The sequence below is a fragment of the Vicia villosa genome, unplaced genomic scaffold (assembly GCF_029867415.1).
Source record: "Vicia villosa cultivar HV-30 ecotype Madison, WI unplaced genomic scaffold, Vvil1.0 ctg.000067F_1_1_3, whole genome shotgun sequence".
NCBI classification, from domain to species: Eukaryota; Viridiplantae; Streptophyta; class Magnoliopsida; order Fabales; family Fabaceae; genus Vicia; species Vicia villosa.
The window spans coordinates 50875-69508 of record NW_026704994.1 but is presented as its reverse complement, the minus strand read 5'-3'; the positions used below and the strand labels follow the sequence as shown (position 1 = coordinate 69508).

At 33.4% G+C, this 18634-nt stretch overlaps 2 protein-coding genes across 31 annotated transcripts; both read left to right on the top strand.

Moving 5' to 3' along the window:
* Positions 1 to 4950: 4950 nt before the first annotated feature.
* Positions 4951 to 8313, top strand: LOC131623450 (uncharacterized). The gene is made up of 2 exons (XM_058894457.1): positions 4951 to 6133; positions 7024 to 8313. The coding sequence occupies exons 1-2, from the start codon at positions 4992 to 4994 to the stop codon at positions 8282 to 8284; spliced, it is 2403 nt and encodes an 800-aa protein (XP_058750440.1). The 5' UTR covers positions 4951 to 4991; the 3' UTR covers positions 8285 to 8313.
* A 497-nt stretch (positions 8314 to 8810) lies between these two features.
* Positions 8811 to 16715, top strand: LOC131623456 (probable pre-mRNA-splicing factor ATP-dependent RNA helicase DEAH2). 30 transcript variants are annotated; one of them, XR_009290227.1, is made up of 18 exons: positions 8811 to 9015; positions 9232 to 9275; positions 9367 to 9588; positions 9720 to 9768; positions 9855 to 9933; positions 10439 to 10500; positions 10588 to 10788; positions 10877 to 10992; positions 11078 to 11203; positions 12171 to 12222; positions 12694 to 12815; positions 12983 to 13062; positions 13303 to 13403; positions 14190 to 14247; positions 14744 to 14844; positions 15209 to 15465; positions 15660 to 15847; positions 15977 to 16292. XR_009290227.1 is itself a non-coding variant. In XM_058894461.1 (5 exons), the coding sequence occupies exons 3-5, from the start codon at positions 15702 to 15704 to the stop codon at positions 16493 to 16495; spliced, it is 579 nt and encodes a 192-aa protein (XP_058750444.1). In that variant the 5' UTR covers positions 14224 to 14247; positions 15209 to 15465; positions 15660 to 15701; the 3' UTR covers positions 16496 to 16715. The 30 variants fall into 30 exon arrangements, 1 of the variants encoding a protein (XP_058750444.1); XR_009290222.1 differs by having other exon boundaries at positions 13477 to 14247; XR_009290223.1 differs by having other exon boundaries at positions 12983 to 13122.
* The last annotated feature ends 1919 nt before the right edge of the window (positions 16716 to 18634 follow it).

Genomic DNA, 18634 nt, shown 5'->3' with positions numbered 1-18634 from the left:
TAGTTTCATTGATAAAAACACAATATTAACATAGTTTTAAATTGCAGACCGCATCATCTGATGCGGCCGCAATATTGCGGTTGCGGTAGTGTCTGCATCCGCATCATCCTGCAATTGCGGTGTGATTGCAAATCACAATAAAAACCGCATCATAACACCGCATCGACCGCATCATAACACCACATCAGCCGCATCAGACCGCATCAGGCCGCAAGAGATTATTTAATGCTCGCAAAAATTATTTGATCTACCTTTTTTTTAATTATATAATAGATTTAAGATATATTATAAAAGAATTAGTGATATTCAAAAGGTTGACGAATTGTTAATGTGACATCTAAGAAAATTTAGAGAGGAAATGAAAGAAATGTGAAATCGAAAATAAATAATATAATATTTTATGTTCATAAATATGAATTCACGCTGCAACGACAGTATTCCGCATCGCAACAACCGCGACCGCAGTAACCGCAACGAGCAATTTAAAACCATGAATATTTATTAGGGGACAACTTCTCTACCCATCATAAAAAGTTGGGTAGTGTACCTTCAACCAATCACAAGATTCCATTTAATTTTAACACATTTAATTAATTATAAAATAGTACAATTTTTTTGTTGTTTCCAAGAAATTTTACAACTTTACCCAACTTTTTGAGTTGGGTAGATAAGAATTCACCTATTTATTAATTTTATGCATGAGTATATGTTTTTTTAAGGATGTTTAAGATTTACATATTAATTAATCCACGAGTCATACACGGACTTTAATGACAATTTTTTGTTCTGATTAGGGATCAATTCTCTTTAGCTGCTTGTCGGTATCTAAACTTTAGTCTCTGCAATGCTTTGTCGACAAAGAAAAGATGGTTCTTCTTTTGTGGACAAGGTTTTAGTGATTTTAAAAAATTGTAACTTTAGTAATTTTAGTTATCAATTTATTATTTCACATCAATACAATTTAAATTAATTATTTTTTCAACTAAAGTTATAAAGTTGTGAAACTTTAGGACTTTTTAATATATCCCTCACGCCCATCACTCTTTTGGGTTGGTGCGTGGATATTAACGGTGGACAGCACTTTTTTAGTCTTGGTACGTGAATACTAACGGTGGACAGTCCATGACACTCTTTTGGGCTTGGTGCATGGATATTAACAGTGGAACACCCATAGTTCGATCGATAGGCTCTGATACTATATTAGAGTTTGACCAAACTCATCCTTACAAAAACTGGTTTAATAAGGTGAGGAGTGTCTTCTATATAAACTCTTTCAATGTTCCATCTCCAACTAATGTGAGACTTTAGGATCTTCCTAATACAAATGATTCTCCTAGGCTATGTTTGGGAGTTTGAATGGGAGGGGAGGAGAAGGGTTCCAAAAACGAAATTTTTAAAAAATATAGGAAAATATTTGACATTTTCTAAAAAAATGATTTTGTTTAGAATGATAAAAGAGTCATTATCATTACTAAATTTTTAATTTTCAAAATACTATAACAACCTAAAAGATACTTGGGAAATTTATGCAAGCCCTTCAAAACCCTCATTCAATACAATTTTTGAGTTCCCTATTTTATGGGGTTTTGGTGTTATAAATAAACTCAAACCCTCCAAAATCTTCCTATCTTAAATCTCCAATTCATCCGTCATATGTTCCGACCCCGGTTACCACTTCCAAAAACTAACATGATAAATCCAATACAAATACACTGTGCGATACAATCCGAAATCAGAACAAAACAAAACAAAAACATGTTATTCTGCCCGACGAGCGTTACAAAATACACATCAAACCAAAAAAAACACGTTATTCTTCCCGACGAGCGAACTCCTCCGAATGAAGATAATTATACCAATCCTCATCCCACTCAGTCTCAGAACCATCAGCGTTGATCACGACTCTCACGCCTGAAGACTGAGCTTGAGCATCCGGGACCCGGGCCCCCTGGGAACGAGAAGTAGAGCCGGTCGAAACCTTCTTCTTCTCCTTCACCTCCTTCACCTCCTTCACCTCCTTCACCTCTTTCACCTCTTTCTTTGAAGAATCCTTTCTTCCCTTAGCGCCTTCTCTAGAAGACATGTTCCTGTAAACAATTGAAATCGATTAATATGCGAGACAAAATAAAAAACAAAAAAATTTGAACTTCTGATATATTTCGAAAGTTCATTTCCGAAAACTGGGATGGAGGTGTTTTCGGAAATGAACTTCCGAAACACCCCTGCGATGCAATTTCCTGCAACTTCCATGGCAGACCCCTAAATCAACCTTCAAATCAAATCAAAATGCTTCTAAACAACCTAAATACTACTAACAACCTAGCCATATATCATTTATGCAATTAAAACCCTAAATAACATGCATTTGAATAATATATCTAAAAATTTCAAAACTTACAAACTGTTAGGATTGAGGGCTTTTGAATGTTGTTTAGCAGTGTGATTGGAGCCTTGATGCAGCTTTGGAATTCTGTTTGCACAAATTTTCGCCTCTGCCACTTTTTGTTTTGATTTAGGGTAAATGATTGGGGGAGGGGGAGTGTTTTGATAAATCTGCAGAAATCGCAGTATTTCGGAAGTGAACTTCCGAAATAATTGTTTCGGAAATGAACTTCCGAAGTAAGTCAATTTTTTTAAAAAAACACGCTTTCGGAAATGAACTTCCGAAAACCCCACTTTACCCCTGCTTCGGAAATGCATTTACGAAGTTTTTTTTCTAAATTTTTCCAGACTTCGGAAGTGCATTTCCGAAAAAATCCCAAAAATTAGGATTTTGATTAATTCGGAGATGCATCTCCGAAAAACAAAAAAAAAAATCTAAAAATCCCAAAAATTAATTTTAGGATATTAATTAATTCATATATCATAAATTTGATATAATTTATGAGTAATGAATAATAATAATTATATATTTCGATATAATTTATGAGTTATGAATAATAATTATTATATATTTCTATTCTGATTCATATTTTAAAATTTAAAATAATTTTAATTAAAAAAATAAAATAATTTCACTTACAAAATGAGTTATAATTTTTATTTATATATTTATATATTTATATATTTATAATAATTATTATGTATTTACAAAAAAAAATAAAAAAATGAGTGTTTTAATTTATATATTTTTATAATAATTATAATTATTATTATATATTTAAAAAAATTATTATATATTTATATATTTATATAATAATTATAAAAATTTAAAAAATGAGTGTTTTAATTTATAATAATTATTATATATTTATATATTTATATATTAATTATTATATGTTTATATATTATATATTTATATATTTCACTTACATATTTTATTTAGTTTAAAAAAATTACTTATGGAATTATAATGTTTTTGATTTATATAAGTTAAAAATAATTTACTTATGGAATTAAAATGTTTTTGATTTATATAAGTTAAAAATAATTTTGAACTTTAAAATTGTTTAGGAAATTTTGATTCACATTGATTTTATTGATTCACCTTCATTTTATTGATTCACCTTGATCTTATACCTATTAATTGTATTGATTCACCTTGATTTTAATTTTTTAATAATTATTAAATTCTTTCGGAAGTGTATATCCGAAAGATTCCAAGACCAATTTGGTCTTGGAATATTTCGGATATGCATCTCCGAAGACACCTCCTCCAAAAAAAAAAAGGTGTTTTCGGAAATGCATCTCCGAAAACCCAAAAAAGGGGTATTTTCGGAAATGCATCTCCGAAAACACCTTTTTTTCGTGTTTTCGGAAGTGCATTTCCGAAATAAGACAAATTTAAAAAAAAAAAACGTTTCGGAAATGCATTTTCGAAGTGAGGGTATTTTGGGTTTTTCACCAGAGGTGGCCAAGAAAAGAGGGAGGTAGAGAAAGAAATTTCCAACTCTCAAACATAGCCTTTATAGTATATGTTAAGATTGCTAATTATTTTGTAATTGTTATAACTAGCTTGCTTAGGAGTTTTATGTTTTCATTGGTAAAAAGAGAACAATGAAGTTTCCAGTATTTTTCCAACTGCTTCAAATACAATATTGATTAGCTTATAAAAAATATACACCTATAATTCATTATGGTCCGACATATGACACGCAAATGATAATCTTTTTACAAATTAACACGCATATGAAATTATTATTGATCAATACTATCTTAATTTGTACACTTTCTCACTATGAAATATTGATGCATGACAAGACTTTGATTCATTCATGATGTATTTGTTTTTTGATTAATTTTTTTTAGCAGTGGAACGAGAATATATCACTAGCACAAAAAGGACAATATAATTTTAAAATTTATACCCGATATTTTAAAAACGGGTGTAAATGAAAAATGCAATGGCAATTTTGTAAATAAAGTGTCATTTAAAATATTATTATGTGAAAATATACCCCCTATTTTCTAAAAACGGGTTTATATTAAAAATATTATTATAATCAAATCTCAATTACTCCCATTAAACTAAAAAAAATGTAAATTTTATTAGACCAAGTGCAATGGGTAGTTTAATTAAAGTCAACATGGGGAAAAGATGTGCAATGGGGAGTTGAATGTGGTGTTGAGTGTGTGTTGGAGGAGAGAGGTGTTGAGAAAACTCAACACCAATTAATCTGTCCCAGAAGCTGACGTGGCAGCATCTTAGTGGTGCAACGCAGGCGCGTGTGGCACACTTGCTGGGAGTGAGAGTGGGCGAGTTTGCACGCGGAGAGAGAATGGAAAAGGAGATAAGTGCAGCCACGTGGCTGTTTCTGATTGGCTGGCCAGATTTTTATCCATTTAATACTTTGAACTCAATTATTTCGCTGCAAATTAATTTTATTTTTTTTTTTTTTATACCAAAATTCATGATTTTTTTTTCTCTATAAATAGAGACTTGGTTCATTTGATTTGGACACAGAAAAAAAATCCAAGTTTTTCACTATCTTTCTCTATTATTATCTTTCTATTAGTGTTTTTTTTTAAGTTAAGTGTCTTTTTTTAGTGAAATGGATCCCAATAATCATTTTAACACTCAAAATTCTGCTAATTTTCCATTTAACCAAAATCCCAACAATTTTCAAAATCCCAACAATTATCAAAATCCCAACTATTATCAAAATCCAAATCAATTTTCCAACCAACATCCTCAAAACATACCTAGTTTTGGTTTTCCACCAAATTTCAACCAGTCATCCTCTGTTCCAAACTTTCAACCATATTATGGATCTATGCCGAGAAATCCATCTCAAACACCCCCGTTTAATGGTTATGTGACAATGGCGAATGCAAATTTTCCAAGTGGTGGTGTACCTGAATTTCCCGAGTTTTCAACACAACTAACTATTGGTGGCATGATAGTTTCTAATGAAGTCGCTCCAAATTCAGAGGATTCAACTCCTAAGAGCAGGAAAACTCAGCAACCAGCATGGAACACTGAACAAAATTTGGTGCTAATTAGTGGGTGGATTAAATTTGGAACAAGCAGTGTTGTCGGGAGAAACCAGAAAGGTGAAACATATTGGGGTAAAATTGCTGAGTATTGTAATGAGCATTGCTCATTCGATCCTCCGCGTGATGGACCTGCATGCCGAAACCGTTTTAATTATATGAACAAAGTGTTGGGTAAATGGATTGGCGCTTATGATGGCGCTAAGCGTATGCAAGGAAGTGGTTGGTCGGAGAATGATGTTTTGGCAAAAGCGCAGGAATTATATGCATGTGGGAAGAATGTTAGATTCACTTTAATGGAAGAATGGCACGCTCTCCGTGATCAACCACGTTATGTTAGTCAAGTAGGAGGAAATATTGGCTCAGGAAGTAGTGGATCTAAGAGATCTCGCGAGAGTGATGCATGTGGCTCAAACACTGTAGAATCCAGTGCTCGTCCTATAGGAAGGGAGGCAGCTAAAAAAAAGGGTAAAAAGAAAAGCAAGGAATATGCCTCGGAGGTGGTGGACAAAGAATGGGCTGAATACAAAGAATTCAAGACGAAAGAGCTTGAACGATTGGACAACATAGCCTTGATGCAACAGCAGGCTAACAATATAGCCTTGGAAAAGACTAAAACCAAGAAAATGAAGATGTATCTAAAGCTAACTTCCGAAGAGCATCTAGATGACCGGAAGAACCAGCTGTTGAAAAAGTTGGAGGCAGAACTGTTTGATAATTAATTTCAATGAAGTATTTGTCAGTGTAGTGTTTGCTTTAATTATTGTTGTTTCAATATGTCAGTGTAGTGTTTGCTTTAATTATTGTTGTTTCAATATGTCAGTGTAGTGTTTGCTTTAATTATTGTTGTTTCAATATGTCAGTGTAGTGTTTGCTTTAATTATTGTTGTTTCAATATGCCAGTGTAGTGTTTGCTTTAATTATTGTTGTTTCAATATGCCAGTGTAGTGTTTCCTTATCTGATAATTAACTCTATACAATAAATTATTTCAAATCCGTCAGTGGTCCACCACCCACATCCAATATATTCCTTATCTGATAATTAACTCTATACAATAAATTATTTCAAATCCGTCAGTGGTCCACCACCCACATCCAATATATTCCTTATCTGATAATTAACTCTATACAATAAATTATTTCAAATCCGTCAGTGGTCCACCACCCACATCCAATATATTCCTTATCTGATAATTAACTCTATACAATAAATTATTTCAAATCCGTCAGTGGTCCACCACCCACATCCAATATATTCCTTATCTGATAATTAACTCTATACAATAAATTATTTCAAATCCGTCAGTGGTCCACCACCCACATCCAATATATTCCTTATCTGATAATTAACTCTATACAATAAATTATTTCAAATCCGTCAGTGGTCCACCACCCACATCCAATATATTCCTTATCTGATAATTAACTCTATACAATAAATTATTTCAAATCCGTCAGTGGTCCACCACCCACATCCATTTATATATAGGGACTCATACATCCATTTATGTACCAATATCCCAAATCCCATCCAATCTACCTCCAATATCACAAAAAAATGGATCCATCACAATATCATTTTGATATCGCAGCCTACAATCAAAATCGTGAAATTGAAGAAAATTATATAGTCAATCGATTTAGAGAGCGTAGAAACAAAATATCGGAAGATAATGCACCTCGTAGTAGAAAATATCTCAATAGAGATCATGCAGCGGCAAACCAAAGACTAATTGACGACTACTTTGCCAATGAGCCTACATATGGCGATGCAATGTTTCGTCGTCGGTACCGGATGAAAAAAAATGTTTTCCTTCGAATCGTTGGGGACCTTTCAAGTAGTGATAACTACTTCACCCAGCGAGTTGATGCAGCCAATAAAGAAGGTATATCACCCTTAGCAAAATGTACCACAGCAATGCGAATGTTAGCATATGGTGTTGCAGCAGATGCGGTCGATGAGTACATCAAAATAGGAGGTACTACAGCATTGGAGTGCTTACGTAGATTCTGTAAAGGAATCATACGCTTGTACGAGCAAGTGTATCTGAGAGCACCAACCCAAGATGACCTGCAAAGAATACTGCATGTTAGTGAAATGCGGGGGTTCCCAGGGATGATTGGGAGTATTGACTGCATGCACTGGGAGTGGAAAAATTGTCCTAAAGCATGGGAAGGACAGTTTACTAGAGGGGATAAGGGAACCACCACAGTTATTCTTGAAGCAGTTGCATCTCATGACCTATGGATCTGGCATGCCTTTTTTGGATGTCCGGGAACGTTGAACGATATAAACGTTCTAGACCGGTCACCAGTGTTTGATGACGTGGAACAGGGAAAGGCTCCAAGTGTGAATTTCTTTGTGAATCAACGTCCATATAATATGGCATACTATCTAGCTGATGGTATCTACCCTTCTTATCCAACTTTCGTCAAATCGATTAGACTTCCTCAAAGTGAACCCGATAAATTATTTGCAAAATTTCAGGAGGGATGTCGGAAGGACATCGAACGTGCATTTGGAGTGCTCCAAGCTCGATTTAAAATCATCCGTGAACCAGCTCGCTTGTGGGACATAGCTGATTTGGGTATCATCATGAGGTCATGCATCATATTACATAATATGATTGTTGAGGATGAACGAGATTCATATTCTCAACGTTGGACCGATTTTGAGCAATCTGAGGAAAGTGGATCTAGTGCACCACAACCATACTCGACCGAGGTGTTACCCGCTTTTGCAAATCATGTGCGTGCTAGATCAGAGTTCCGTGATCCAAATGTTCATCAAGAATTGCAAGCTGATCTAGTGAAGCACATATGGACAAAGTTTGGAATGTTCCGTGATTGAATTATTTGTGTGTTGTATTGCATTTTAAATTATTTGTATCGTACTAATTACGTTACTTGTGTGTTGTATTGCATTTTAAATTATTTGAAACGTACTAATTACGTTAATTGTGTGTTGTATTTTAAATTAATTTAAGATGATTTGTATCGTATCCAATTATTTAAATAAATTTTGTTTTTATTACAAAAAATTAAAAAATAAATTATTAAGTATTTATTATTTTAATTTAATTTTAATCGATAATTGTAATTTTATGTAATCATAAAAATAAAAATAAAATTTAAATAAGAATATGAAAATAAAAAGTGGTGGGGTAAGGTGTTGAATGAAAAACCATTGGAGAGGGTAAAAGTTGAATGGGTGTTGAGTTATTAGGTGGAAGAAAGAGAAAATGATGTGGAGTGTTGGGAGTTGAAAAAGAGGGTGTTGAGTTTTTTAACCATTGTAAATGGTCTTAGGTGAAATTTATTAGAGTGAATAAAATAATCTAATTTAAACAAATAATCTAAATTCATAAACCCAGTTTATTAGGTGAACAAAACTAAATCCAGTTTTCAACAAAACTCTCGTTCATCGCATTTCACCGAAATTTCTGAGTTCTTCTCAAAGAGAATCCAAACCCAGTTTCATCGTACTTCACCGAAACCCTTTTCACCATCCCAGTGACGACAACGAAGCTCAAGAATTTTGAGAGTTCACCATCGCCCATTTCATAGTGACGACATGCATTGGTAAAACGAAAGTAGGGTTTTATACTTTGAGCGACATGCATTGGTAGCTGAAGAAATTAGGGTTTTATACTCTTGAAAATGGTCTCTCGGTTCAAAAATTAGTTCCTATTGTTTGAATGTCTTGTGTTGTGTAGGATTATTTTAGTAAATTTAGGCATTACTAGTTATTCAGGAAGTGAAATTGTTCATGATTGTGTGAATTAATTTTTGTTGCAGCTTCAAAACAGTTGATAGATCACTTGAGGAATGAGTATGATAAGGTTCTTGAACACAACAATGACTTGGTAAATGAATTGATTTCTATTAGGTATGTATGTATGTAAATGAATTGATTCCTCTTTTTGTGCGTAGATTTTTGGTGAATTGAGGCAGAGGAATGTGAATAGTAGTTCTGAGGATTTAGTTGCTTCTCTGGTGGGCGATGAAGGTGAAATTGGGAAGGGCGATGATAGTGTGAAGGCGAGTTCGGTCGAGCTCGAGACACCGAGAAAATAAACTGAAAGGAGTGTCTACAAAATCGAAAACGGTGGAATCGGCTGACTGGAAGTGGATAATGGAAGAAGATCCAAATTTGTGAGTAACACACTTTCTTTGCTCTGCTATGCATATTACTTTGGCACTTGAAATACATTTTAACTTAAGTATATGTTAAAAATATAAAAAACAGTTTGGTATAGATGTTAATGTGTTTTTTTATTTTGTAGGAATAGTTTAAAGACATCGATGACATTGAATTCTTCGATGCATGAAAAGGTGGTAAATGCAAGATCTTAAATAATTTACCCCTGCAGCGTGTGTTTGTGTAACTATATCAACTAACTACTGCCTTTTTCATTCAGGATCACAAGGAGAGGGTACTCCTTTGGTTTGTGGTTTCCCTCTCGCTATTGGTAGTCGGATATATTCTGGAGATTTTAGGTACTATAATTTAGATTTCTCAAGATTAAGATACATTTAATTCTCCTACTAACAACTGTAAGGTTTTTCAGGAATTCCTGTATCAAAAGCACTGTGAGATTCTAATTTAATTTAATAATCGAAATATCGTGTAACTATTAAGCACCATGAGTTGTTCCATTCCATTGAATTAAGCTATCCAAATAATGAATGCAACCAACTAACTACTCTTTCATAGCTTCTTTATTTGCTTAGTCAAATTGTCTTTCTGATTGAAAATCTCCAACAAGATGGAACAAGGTTTTTTTTCTCTTCATATTTTCCCACACTACATAAATATAAATATTATGTTTGTATAATAACGTGAATAAACTACAACTTCAACATATACTATTTTTCAGATGGTTATGGCAAAGCCCTCTATGTCAAATTGGTTGATGAGTTTGAAAGATGCATTCTCAGTTACTTTGCATTTCGTGTTTAGTGTTGTTAAGTACTGAGTTTTTCTTTCTTATCTAAATTATAGGTATTGAATACTCAGTCTCAGCACAAAACAAAACTGAAAGGAATTCTATTGGCAGCTACAAGGTAATTTTCTCTTTTATGATTCCTTAAAATAGTTTCAAATTTGTTATAGTAAAGTGAGAATGACACTAAGTGATGTACATTTGACAGGAAGCAGAGATTTGAGAGAGTAACCAAGAACCTGAAGTTGACAAGAGTGTTTTCTACTTTGGTAGCAGAGATGAGAGTAATCGATGACGGCGTTAAGGGAGTCATGGTCCCGAAGGAACTCAGTGAGAGGAGTCCAGTGCTACTATTCATGAGTGGCGGCATGGGAGCCGGAAAAGTATCGTTCTTAAAGACATTCTAAGAGTAAGTATTACCATCCATTCTATTTATACTCTCGCTGGATTATCATTGTGCGATAAATAAAATGACTTTGGCAGATCATTTTGGTTAGGAGCATCTTCAAAGGCTGTGGTTGTTGAGGCAGATGCCTTTAAGGAGAGAGATGTTACATATAAAACCCTTAATTCTAGAGGTCACCATGATGACATGCTTCAAACTTCTGGATTGGTATATGCTTCTATGTCAACACTTTCCTGTCATGTTACTATGGTCAATATATCTGTAGGATCTAAACAAGTGAGAATCTGAATAGGTACATCAATCTCCCACTGATGCTGCTTCGTCTCTACTCGTGACATGCTGTGTGTTTGTGCCAAACAAGAGAATGAGATGGGCCTGTGAATGTGATTCTTTGAGACTTATTTAAGGATATGCTCAGGTCAACATTGTTTCCTGTTTCGGTTATATGGTGTTTACTGTTTGCATATAATTTTTTTTGAAAAGCAAAAAAAAGGTATTAATAATATCAACCACCAAACATAAGGCATGCTGTGGGAATACACCAAACTAGTTACACATATTGATGAAACAAACAACCCCTAACAATTAATCGAAACAAACCTTGCCTAAATGTTTAGGTGGAATACGACTTAGGATTGTTTAGGTGGAATACGGCCTAGGTTTATCTTGGTAGAACTGGTATATGTATATGGGTTGGGATGGGTATAATATTAGTATGAAGTAACAGATGTATCTATTCAAGTTATATATTGTACAAGTTTATAACATATGTATATATAGCAATTGTAGTAATTAAAATAGACTAGGAAAATGGGCAACAGAATAATTAGGAATAAAGAGACATATCAGCCCAATATATAATATTTTAATCAAGAGCTGATGCTGGAATAAAGGGGGTGGAGTTAAAATCACGGAGCAACACTTGATATGCCAATATGCAAGATCGAGGAGTGGTCAATGACTCCAATCTTGGAGACAAGGAGTTCATAGGAAGTTGTGTGCACTGTGAAATGAAGTAGAAGCTTTATTGAGCTTGCATACATGATTAGGGAATGCTAGATGAATAAATCCCTTAATTGACGCATGTAAACATCTTTAGAGATCGCACCATGAAACAATGTGTTATTAACGTCCATTTGAGTTTGAGACCACCAATCTTTGGAGCCGCCACAAGTGAATGTATGAGTTTCTTTTGAAACTTGGTGAAGGTCGATTCGTAAAATGATTCGTAAAATACTCACAAAGGCAAAGCATGTTATTTCTGTGTCATTCATGTATATATTTACAACTTTATCATGCTGATGTAAGTAAGTTTCTGCACCGCTTCTGCTTGTGGCATCCTTTTATCATATAACTGAACTTCATAAGCTCCAATATTTTCTCAGGTGGATGCAAGCAACACTAGTTGACTTTTATATCAATGTTGTGGCCCTAGCAGTAAGTCTACATTTTATTAATCTTAGTAGCTCTAAATTTATTTCACTGACTTGGCAGATTAATATTCAAGAAGTTCTGTTTGTACACAAATAGATTTTAAGACACTCTGTTGACATTATTATTTTTTGTGCTTATAACAGAAAGACTTATTCTATGAAATTGTCAATACTCCTCTCCCTGAACTTGACAATTGCAATGAGAGAACAAATAACTGAATTCCCTTAATGCAAATAACTTCTCACTTAGCTATGTAGTATTAGATAGATACATATTACTCTATTAGAAGGTATGAAATGTAAATGATTTCCATCAATAGAAAAAAACTGCTGTTTGGTTTATTTTAAGTTTTCATTTTCAGTTGATGATAAGTTTTCACATAATAAGAAAAATGGCACGGATTATGCTTTTAAATTTTATGGATCTATTTATATACCCTGCCATTTTTTTTAAGCTGATTCAATTTTTAACCAGGGAAACTTGTTTTTGCTGAGCCTGTTCCCAAGGATAACGAAGCTGCAACTTGGAGAGACAAGTTAGATCAGCTTTATAAGAGTTCATCACAAAGTTTTAGAGTTGTTGTTCACGGATCAAAAGTATGCACTTCTTTTCTTTATGTTTTTTGTACTGTCAATTTTTTTATCACCTCTCTTTTACATACATATGAACATGCTCTTACGATAGGAATTAATCTTGACCAACTACCATAAATATTAATTCTAAAGCAAAACAGATCTCAACCATTGATTTCTCTGTGGTCCAGATTAGCTCCTCAATTCTCTCACGCTCGCTTGATACGCTACTTGTTTATATGATATTTGGAGCATGTCCTTCAGAAATGAGGTGGAAATGAGACAAAGTTTGCTGTGTAATATATTTTACATTGAAGACAGTGCATTAGAAGTTAAGTAGAAGTGAAAATGAATTAAATTGATAGTTTGAGAGAGAATTCTCTAAACCGTATCTGAATTTCATGCATGTGAATGAGTAACAACAATCAGTTGAAATTAGTTAAATTCTCCTAACTGGTAATTGTTTCACTTTATTATAACTAACTGACTAAAGAGTATAAGTCTATAACAGAGTTTAAAAGGGCTGAAAATAGCAGCTAGAAATTTGTCTTCAAGTGGACTCACAGGAGAGTTAGTATATTCCATATGGAAGCTCACTATGCTACAGTATTTGTGAGTATCTTTTTTTCTCTATATTCATTGAATATTCAAAATTGTAACTCTGCATATAAATTGTTCATTTCAGGAATTTTTCAAACAATAGCTTAACCGGACCTTTGCCCGAAAGTCTTATACAACCACTAGTGCTATTGTCATGGATTTGGTCTCTGATTGCTTTGGCATGAATTTAGTGTGCCTTTATAGTTCTTCTTAAACATAATAATTATGAATTGTTTGGTAAAACTTGGTGCTGACATTTGATAATAGTAAAGATAGTGGTTATGGTTTTAGATAGATTAATTGAAGACCCAGTCATTATTATTAGATTAATTGATAATGTGATACGGTGGTGACGTCATAAGGCAAACTTGAATGGTTATCTCTCCTATCAAACTGGCCAAAGCTTAGATAAGATAATTGTTTTCTTGGTTCTAGTTTTTTTGGGCCATAAAGTTTGAAAAGAATTAGTGAATTTCTACTTTTAATTGAACAATGATTACATTGTTAAACTGGAATCAAATGGATGGTCTCTGCAACTTCTATCATTTGCATGTTTATCTTTAGCAGCAAATATGGAGGAACCCCTTGTTCCTTCTCTCTTGGACCTTCAGGTATAAACTAATAAATGATTAGAATTTAGAACCCATGTTCATTTGGCACTTAACAGCCTAGAACTGAAACTACAATTATTATGAAGGACGGTTTTGAAATTACTACTCAATATTTGTTATATTTTCCATGTAGTCCACCTCTCAATTTGATTCTTTACTATTAACAATCTCTGCATTTTAATTTTAGGTTTCAACGTGGTTTGAACAGCAAGCCTAATGCACTCATCAAGAAGCTCCGCAAGGCGGTGAGTTTTCTATTTATTCACGTATTGTTTCATTTCGTTTGTTAATTCTTTTTGATACTTGATTTCAACTTAGAGGTTGGAGTTGGAATAAATTTGAAAATAGGAGGATTTTGACCAACCATCACAGTGAACCGACTGCGTTACTACGTCAAATACCTGAAGTCAACGTTGGTCCTTTTAATAAACATGGCCAACACATAGCCCTAAAACATTTCAGAGATAACAATCTCAGCTATTGCCCTATTTGTTAGATCAAATACTTATTGGATTTTGGTCTGATTGCTTACTATTCTATCTCAAGTGAATCTCTCTTATATATGAAGCTATATCATTTTAACTTATGCACGTATCAAGACTGTAATTTACATTCTAACATCCACCAAATACAGGACTCTGATGAGCTAATGATAGATAGAAGCTGATATCACGTGCACAATACTAAAAAGCTGATTTTGGTCTGATTGTTTATTCTCTTAGCCTTTGTTACACCATGTAGGCATCAATACTATCACTTCCCAACAGTCTGTCAATCACTTCATTTTTTGCTTCTTAAGATGTATCCTGTTGCTTACAATAGAAGGATCAATCAAACTCTTGGTATGTATCTTTCTCTAACTGTATGCATAAGCATATTTAGACTATGAAGCACATACACATATACCGACACTGGACATGACACCGACACTGATGCTAACATCAGTAATAATTTGAAAAAATGAATAAACCTTCATATTTGTTGCAAAGCATTAGCGTGTTAAAATGCACATCTGAGCTATATACCAAATTATGTTTTTTAAAAGACTATCCAAGTGTTTCAATGGTTACCTCGTGTAGTCAATGGTTACCTCGTATCTTTTACATACCCAATGCACAATCATATATTATAAGATTATCCGCATTTCATGCAATAAAACATAGCAAAATCGAAGCTCCTTCATTATTAGGGTTTTGATGGGTACAGAACGGAAGAGAAAGGTGAGTTTGTTCGACGTCGTCGACGCCGCCACCGCTAAGATGATGAAAACCAACAGCGGCTTAATCAGCAACAGCCTCATTAACCACTGGAACGGAAATCCGTACTCTCAAAGGTACTATGAGATTTTGGAGAAGAGGAAAACGCTTCCTGTTTGGCACCAGAAAGAGGATTTCTTGCAGGTTTTGAAGGATAACTAGACTTTGATTCTCGTTGGTGAAACTGGTAGTGGTAAAACAACGCAGGTTTGGTTTTTTTATTCTAACTATCTCTTTCAAATGAGTTCTATTTTGTTTTTTTTAGGTTTAGATCATAATTAATTTTGTTCTGGGATGGAGACATGAAGTTAATAATGCTAGATGTGATAGTGTTATGGGATAAAATTGGTTTTTTTTAAGTGTGTAGGATGTTAATTTTGTTGTGTATTTTTGGGAGACAGATTCCTCAATTTGATTTAGAGACCCCAGATAAACGCAAGAAGATGATGATTGCATGTAGTCAGCCTCGTAGAGTGGCTGCTATGTCTGTTTCACGACGTGTGGCTGAAGAGATGGATGTTACTATTGGGGAAGAGGTCGGTTATAGCATCCGATTTGAAGATTGTAGTAGTGCAAGGACAGTTTTGAAGTATGTATTATTTTTCATTTGAAATTATGTTATGTAATCGATATGAAGCTTGTTATACTATTTTGATAAGAAATTGTTTTCGCCATCTTTTTTGTTCACAAATATAATGTTTTTTCGTCGTTTCTGCAGGTATTTAACAGATGGTATGCTTTTGAGAGAGGCAATGACGAATCCTCTTTTGGAACGATACAAAGTAATTATTCTTGATGAGGCACATGAAAGGACTTTGGCTACAGATGTGTTATTTGGCCTTCTTAAGGAAGTTCTTAAAAACAGACCTGACTTGAAGTTGGTTGTTATGAGTGCTACACTTGAAGCTGAAAAGTTTCAGGGATATTTTTTTGGAGCCCCTCTAATGAAAGTTCCTGGAAGGCTACATCCAGTTGAAATTTTTTATACTCAAGAACCATTTTTTTTTTCATTTTTTACACTCGTCAAAACTGCGGTATGGTTACCATTGATACATGTGACTCTTTATTGTAATAACACTTTCTTGTAATAATTTCTTGTGTCTTGTTTTTTTGCATACAGAAAACAATTGCTTCTCCAGGGCGTGGTATTTTGGCCATGGATGAATCCAATGCTACATGTGGAAAGCGGTTGGATTCAATTGAACTAGAGAACACCGAAACTAACCGTCAAGCATGACGTAAAATTATATATGAAAGAAAGTGTTATGACTTAGTTAAAATATAATTTTTATGTGTATGATTTTATAATACTTGAAATATTATGACTTTACATGATTTTGTATATTTTTTTGGTTAATATGAAAAATATTTTGACTTAGTTAAAATATGATTTTTATGTGTATAACTTTTATAGTATTTGCAATATTATGACTGAAAATGAAATATAACTAAATGGTGTATATGAAATAGGGTGTAAATAGATATAATTGTTCATTCATAAATGGTGTATTTACACCCGATTTTTATTAAAATAGGGTGTAATTAAGAACATATTTACACCTGATTTTTATTAAAATAGGGTGTAATTAAAATGTAATTACGCCCAAATACACCCGATTTTTATTAAAATGGGTGTAATTAAAATGTAATTACGCCCAATTACACCCGATTTTTATTAAAACAGGGTGTAATTAAAACGTAATTACGCCAAATTACACCCGATTTTTATTAAAATAGGGTGTAATTAAAAACGTAATTAAGCCCAATTACACCCGATTTTTTTTTAAAACAGGGTGTAATTAAAAACGTAATTACGCCCAATTACACCCGATTTTTATTAAGACAGGGTGTAATTAAAAATGTAATTACGCCCAATTACACCCGATATTTTTAAAATAAAACGGGTGTAAATTCATTAGACATTTCTCACCCTATGGATATACACCCGATTTTTATTAAAAATAATGGGTGTAAATTTAATAAAAAAACGGGTGTAAATTAACATTTTTGTACTAGTGTATACATATATAAGAAGTTTTAAATTTTTGTAAAAGATAAATTTTAAATTCAAATAGTTACACAGAAAAACACAACACTGTAACACTGTTAGTGTTATGCATGAACTTTTTGAATTGTTTGTAAAAGAGGCATTGTTTTTAGTGCTATGAAACAAAAAAAAATGTCAAATGCAAATGATATAGAAACATGTTGAAGTCATAACACGATTTTTCATGTTTGTCCACGTAGATTGAAGCGGCTTGGAGGGATGTTTGATACACAGTAAAACCCCCGGTCCTCAATCAACAAGTGGGGAACTCGATATCAAGTCCACACATGCATATTTCACTTATAGTCACCCGTAAGTCAGAACATTTGTTTGCCTAAGTGTCAATTTTCTCTCTTGTGAGTCAGTCAAGGAGTTCACAAATTCCTTTTTCTTCATAAATACTCTTGTCCGCCACAATACATAAAAAAGAATGCCACCGACAAAATATTGCTTGCATTTGAAGTCCATCAGTCCCTTTAAAGAACTACATGCTCCCAAAAGATATCCAAGAATGTCTTACAAAAAATAGAAAAAACCTCATCAATACGGAATAGTGGAATCATGAAACGATACTTGAGGAAAGTACGGTAATCTATTGTTAGCATATTTGGGCCTAAACCTTCAATAGATATAGCTAGAAGAAAATCATGAGCATGTGTTGCTTGCGAACACTAAAAATAACTTTAAGTCTTATGACTATGTTAAACATCACTTACATGTCTTGAACAGTACTTTTACTAAAATGGGAACACACCAAACTGTAATGGGTTTTAGAGGGAATGCTAACATTTCAAGTCAAACTACCAAGGTCAAAATCTAGAATCTCACTATAAAGGCTATCCAAAAGTTTGTCAAAATCAAAGTCCATATCACATATATATCTTAGTGTTTTTCAATATATGATGATCATGTAAAATCTGAAATTGAGCACTGGAATCCACAAATACATATGAGGCAACCTCTATTGTCAAATACAAACCCAACTCTTAATGTTAATAGGTAAACAATACAACCACATATATCTCTAGTGCATGCTTTTCAAAGGCCAAGAAACAGAATAATCTGTTGGTGCACAATGAATAAAGATGGTGACAAAGAGAATAAAGGAATAACGGCGCAAAAAGGGATGAGAGAATAAATATTGTATTCTATATTAATGATAGCTACTACAAGGCTATTTATAAGAAAAGAAAATCTTGCCACATAAGCCCTAAAACAGTAAATTTAGTAAACAAGTCTAAGGTACAAACAGTACAGTACTACAAAATACTAAAGTACCCTTACTACTAAACAGCTAAGCTAATGGGACCCAGATAACATCTTCTGGTT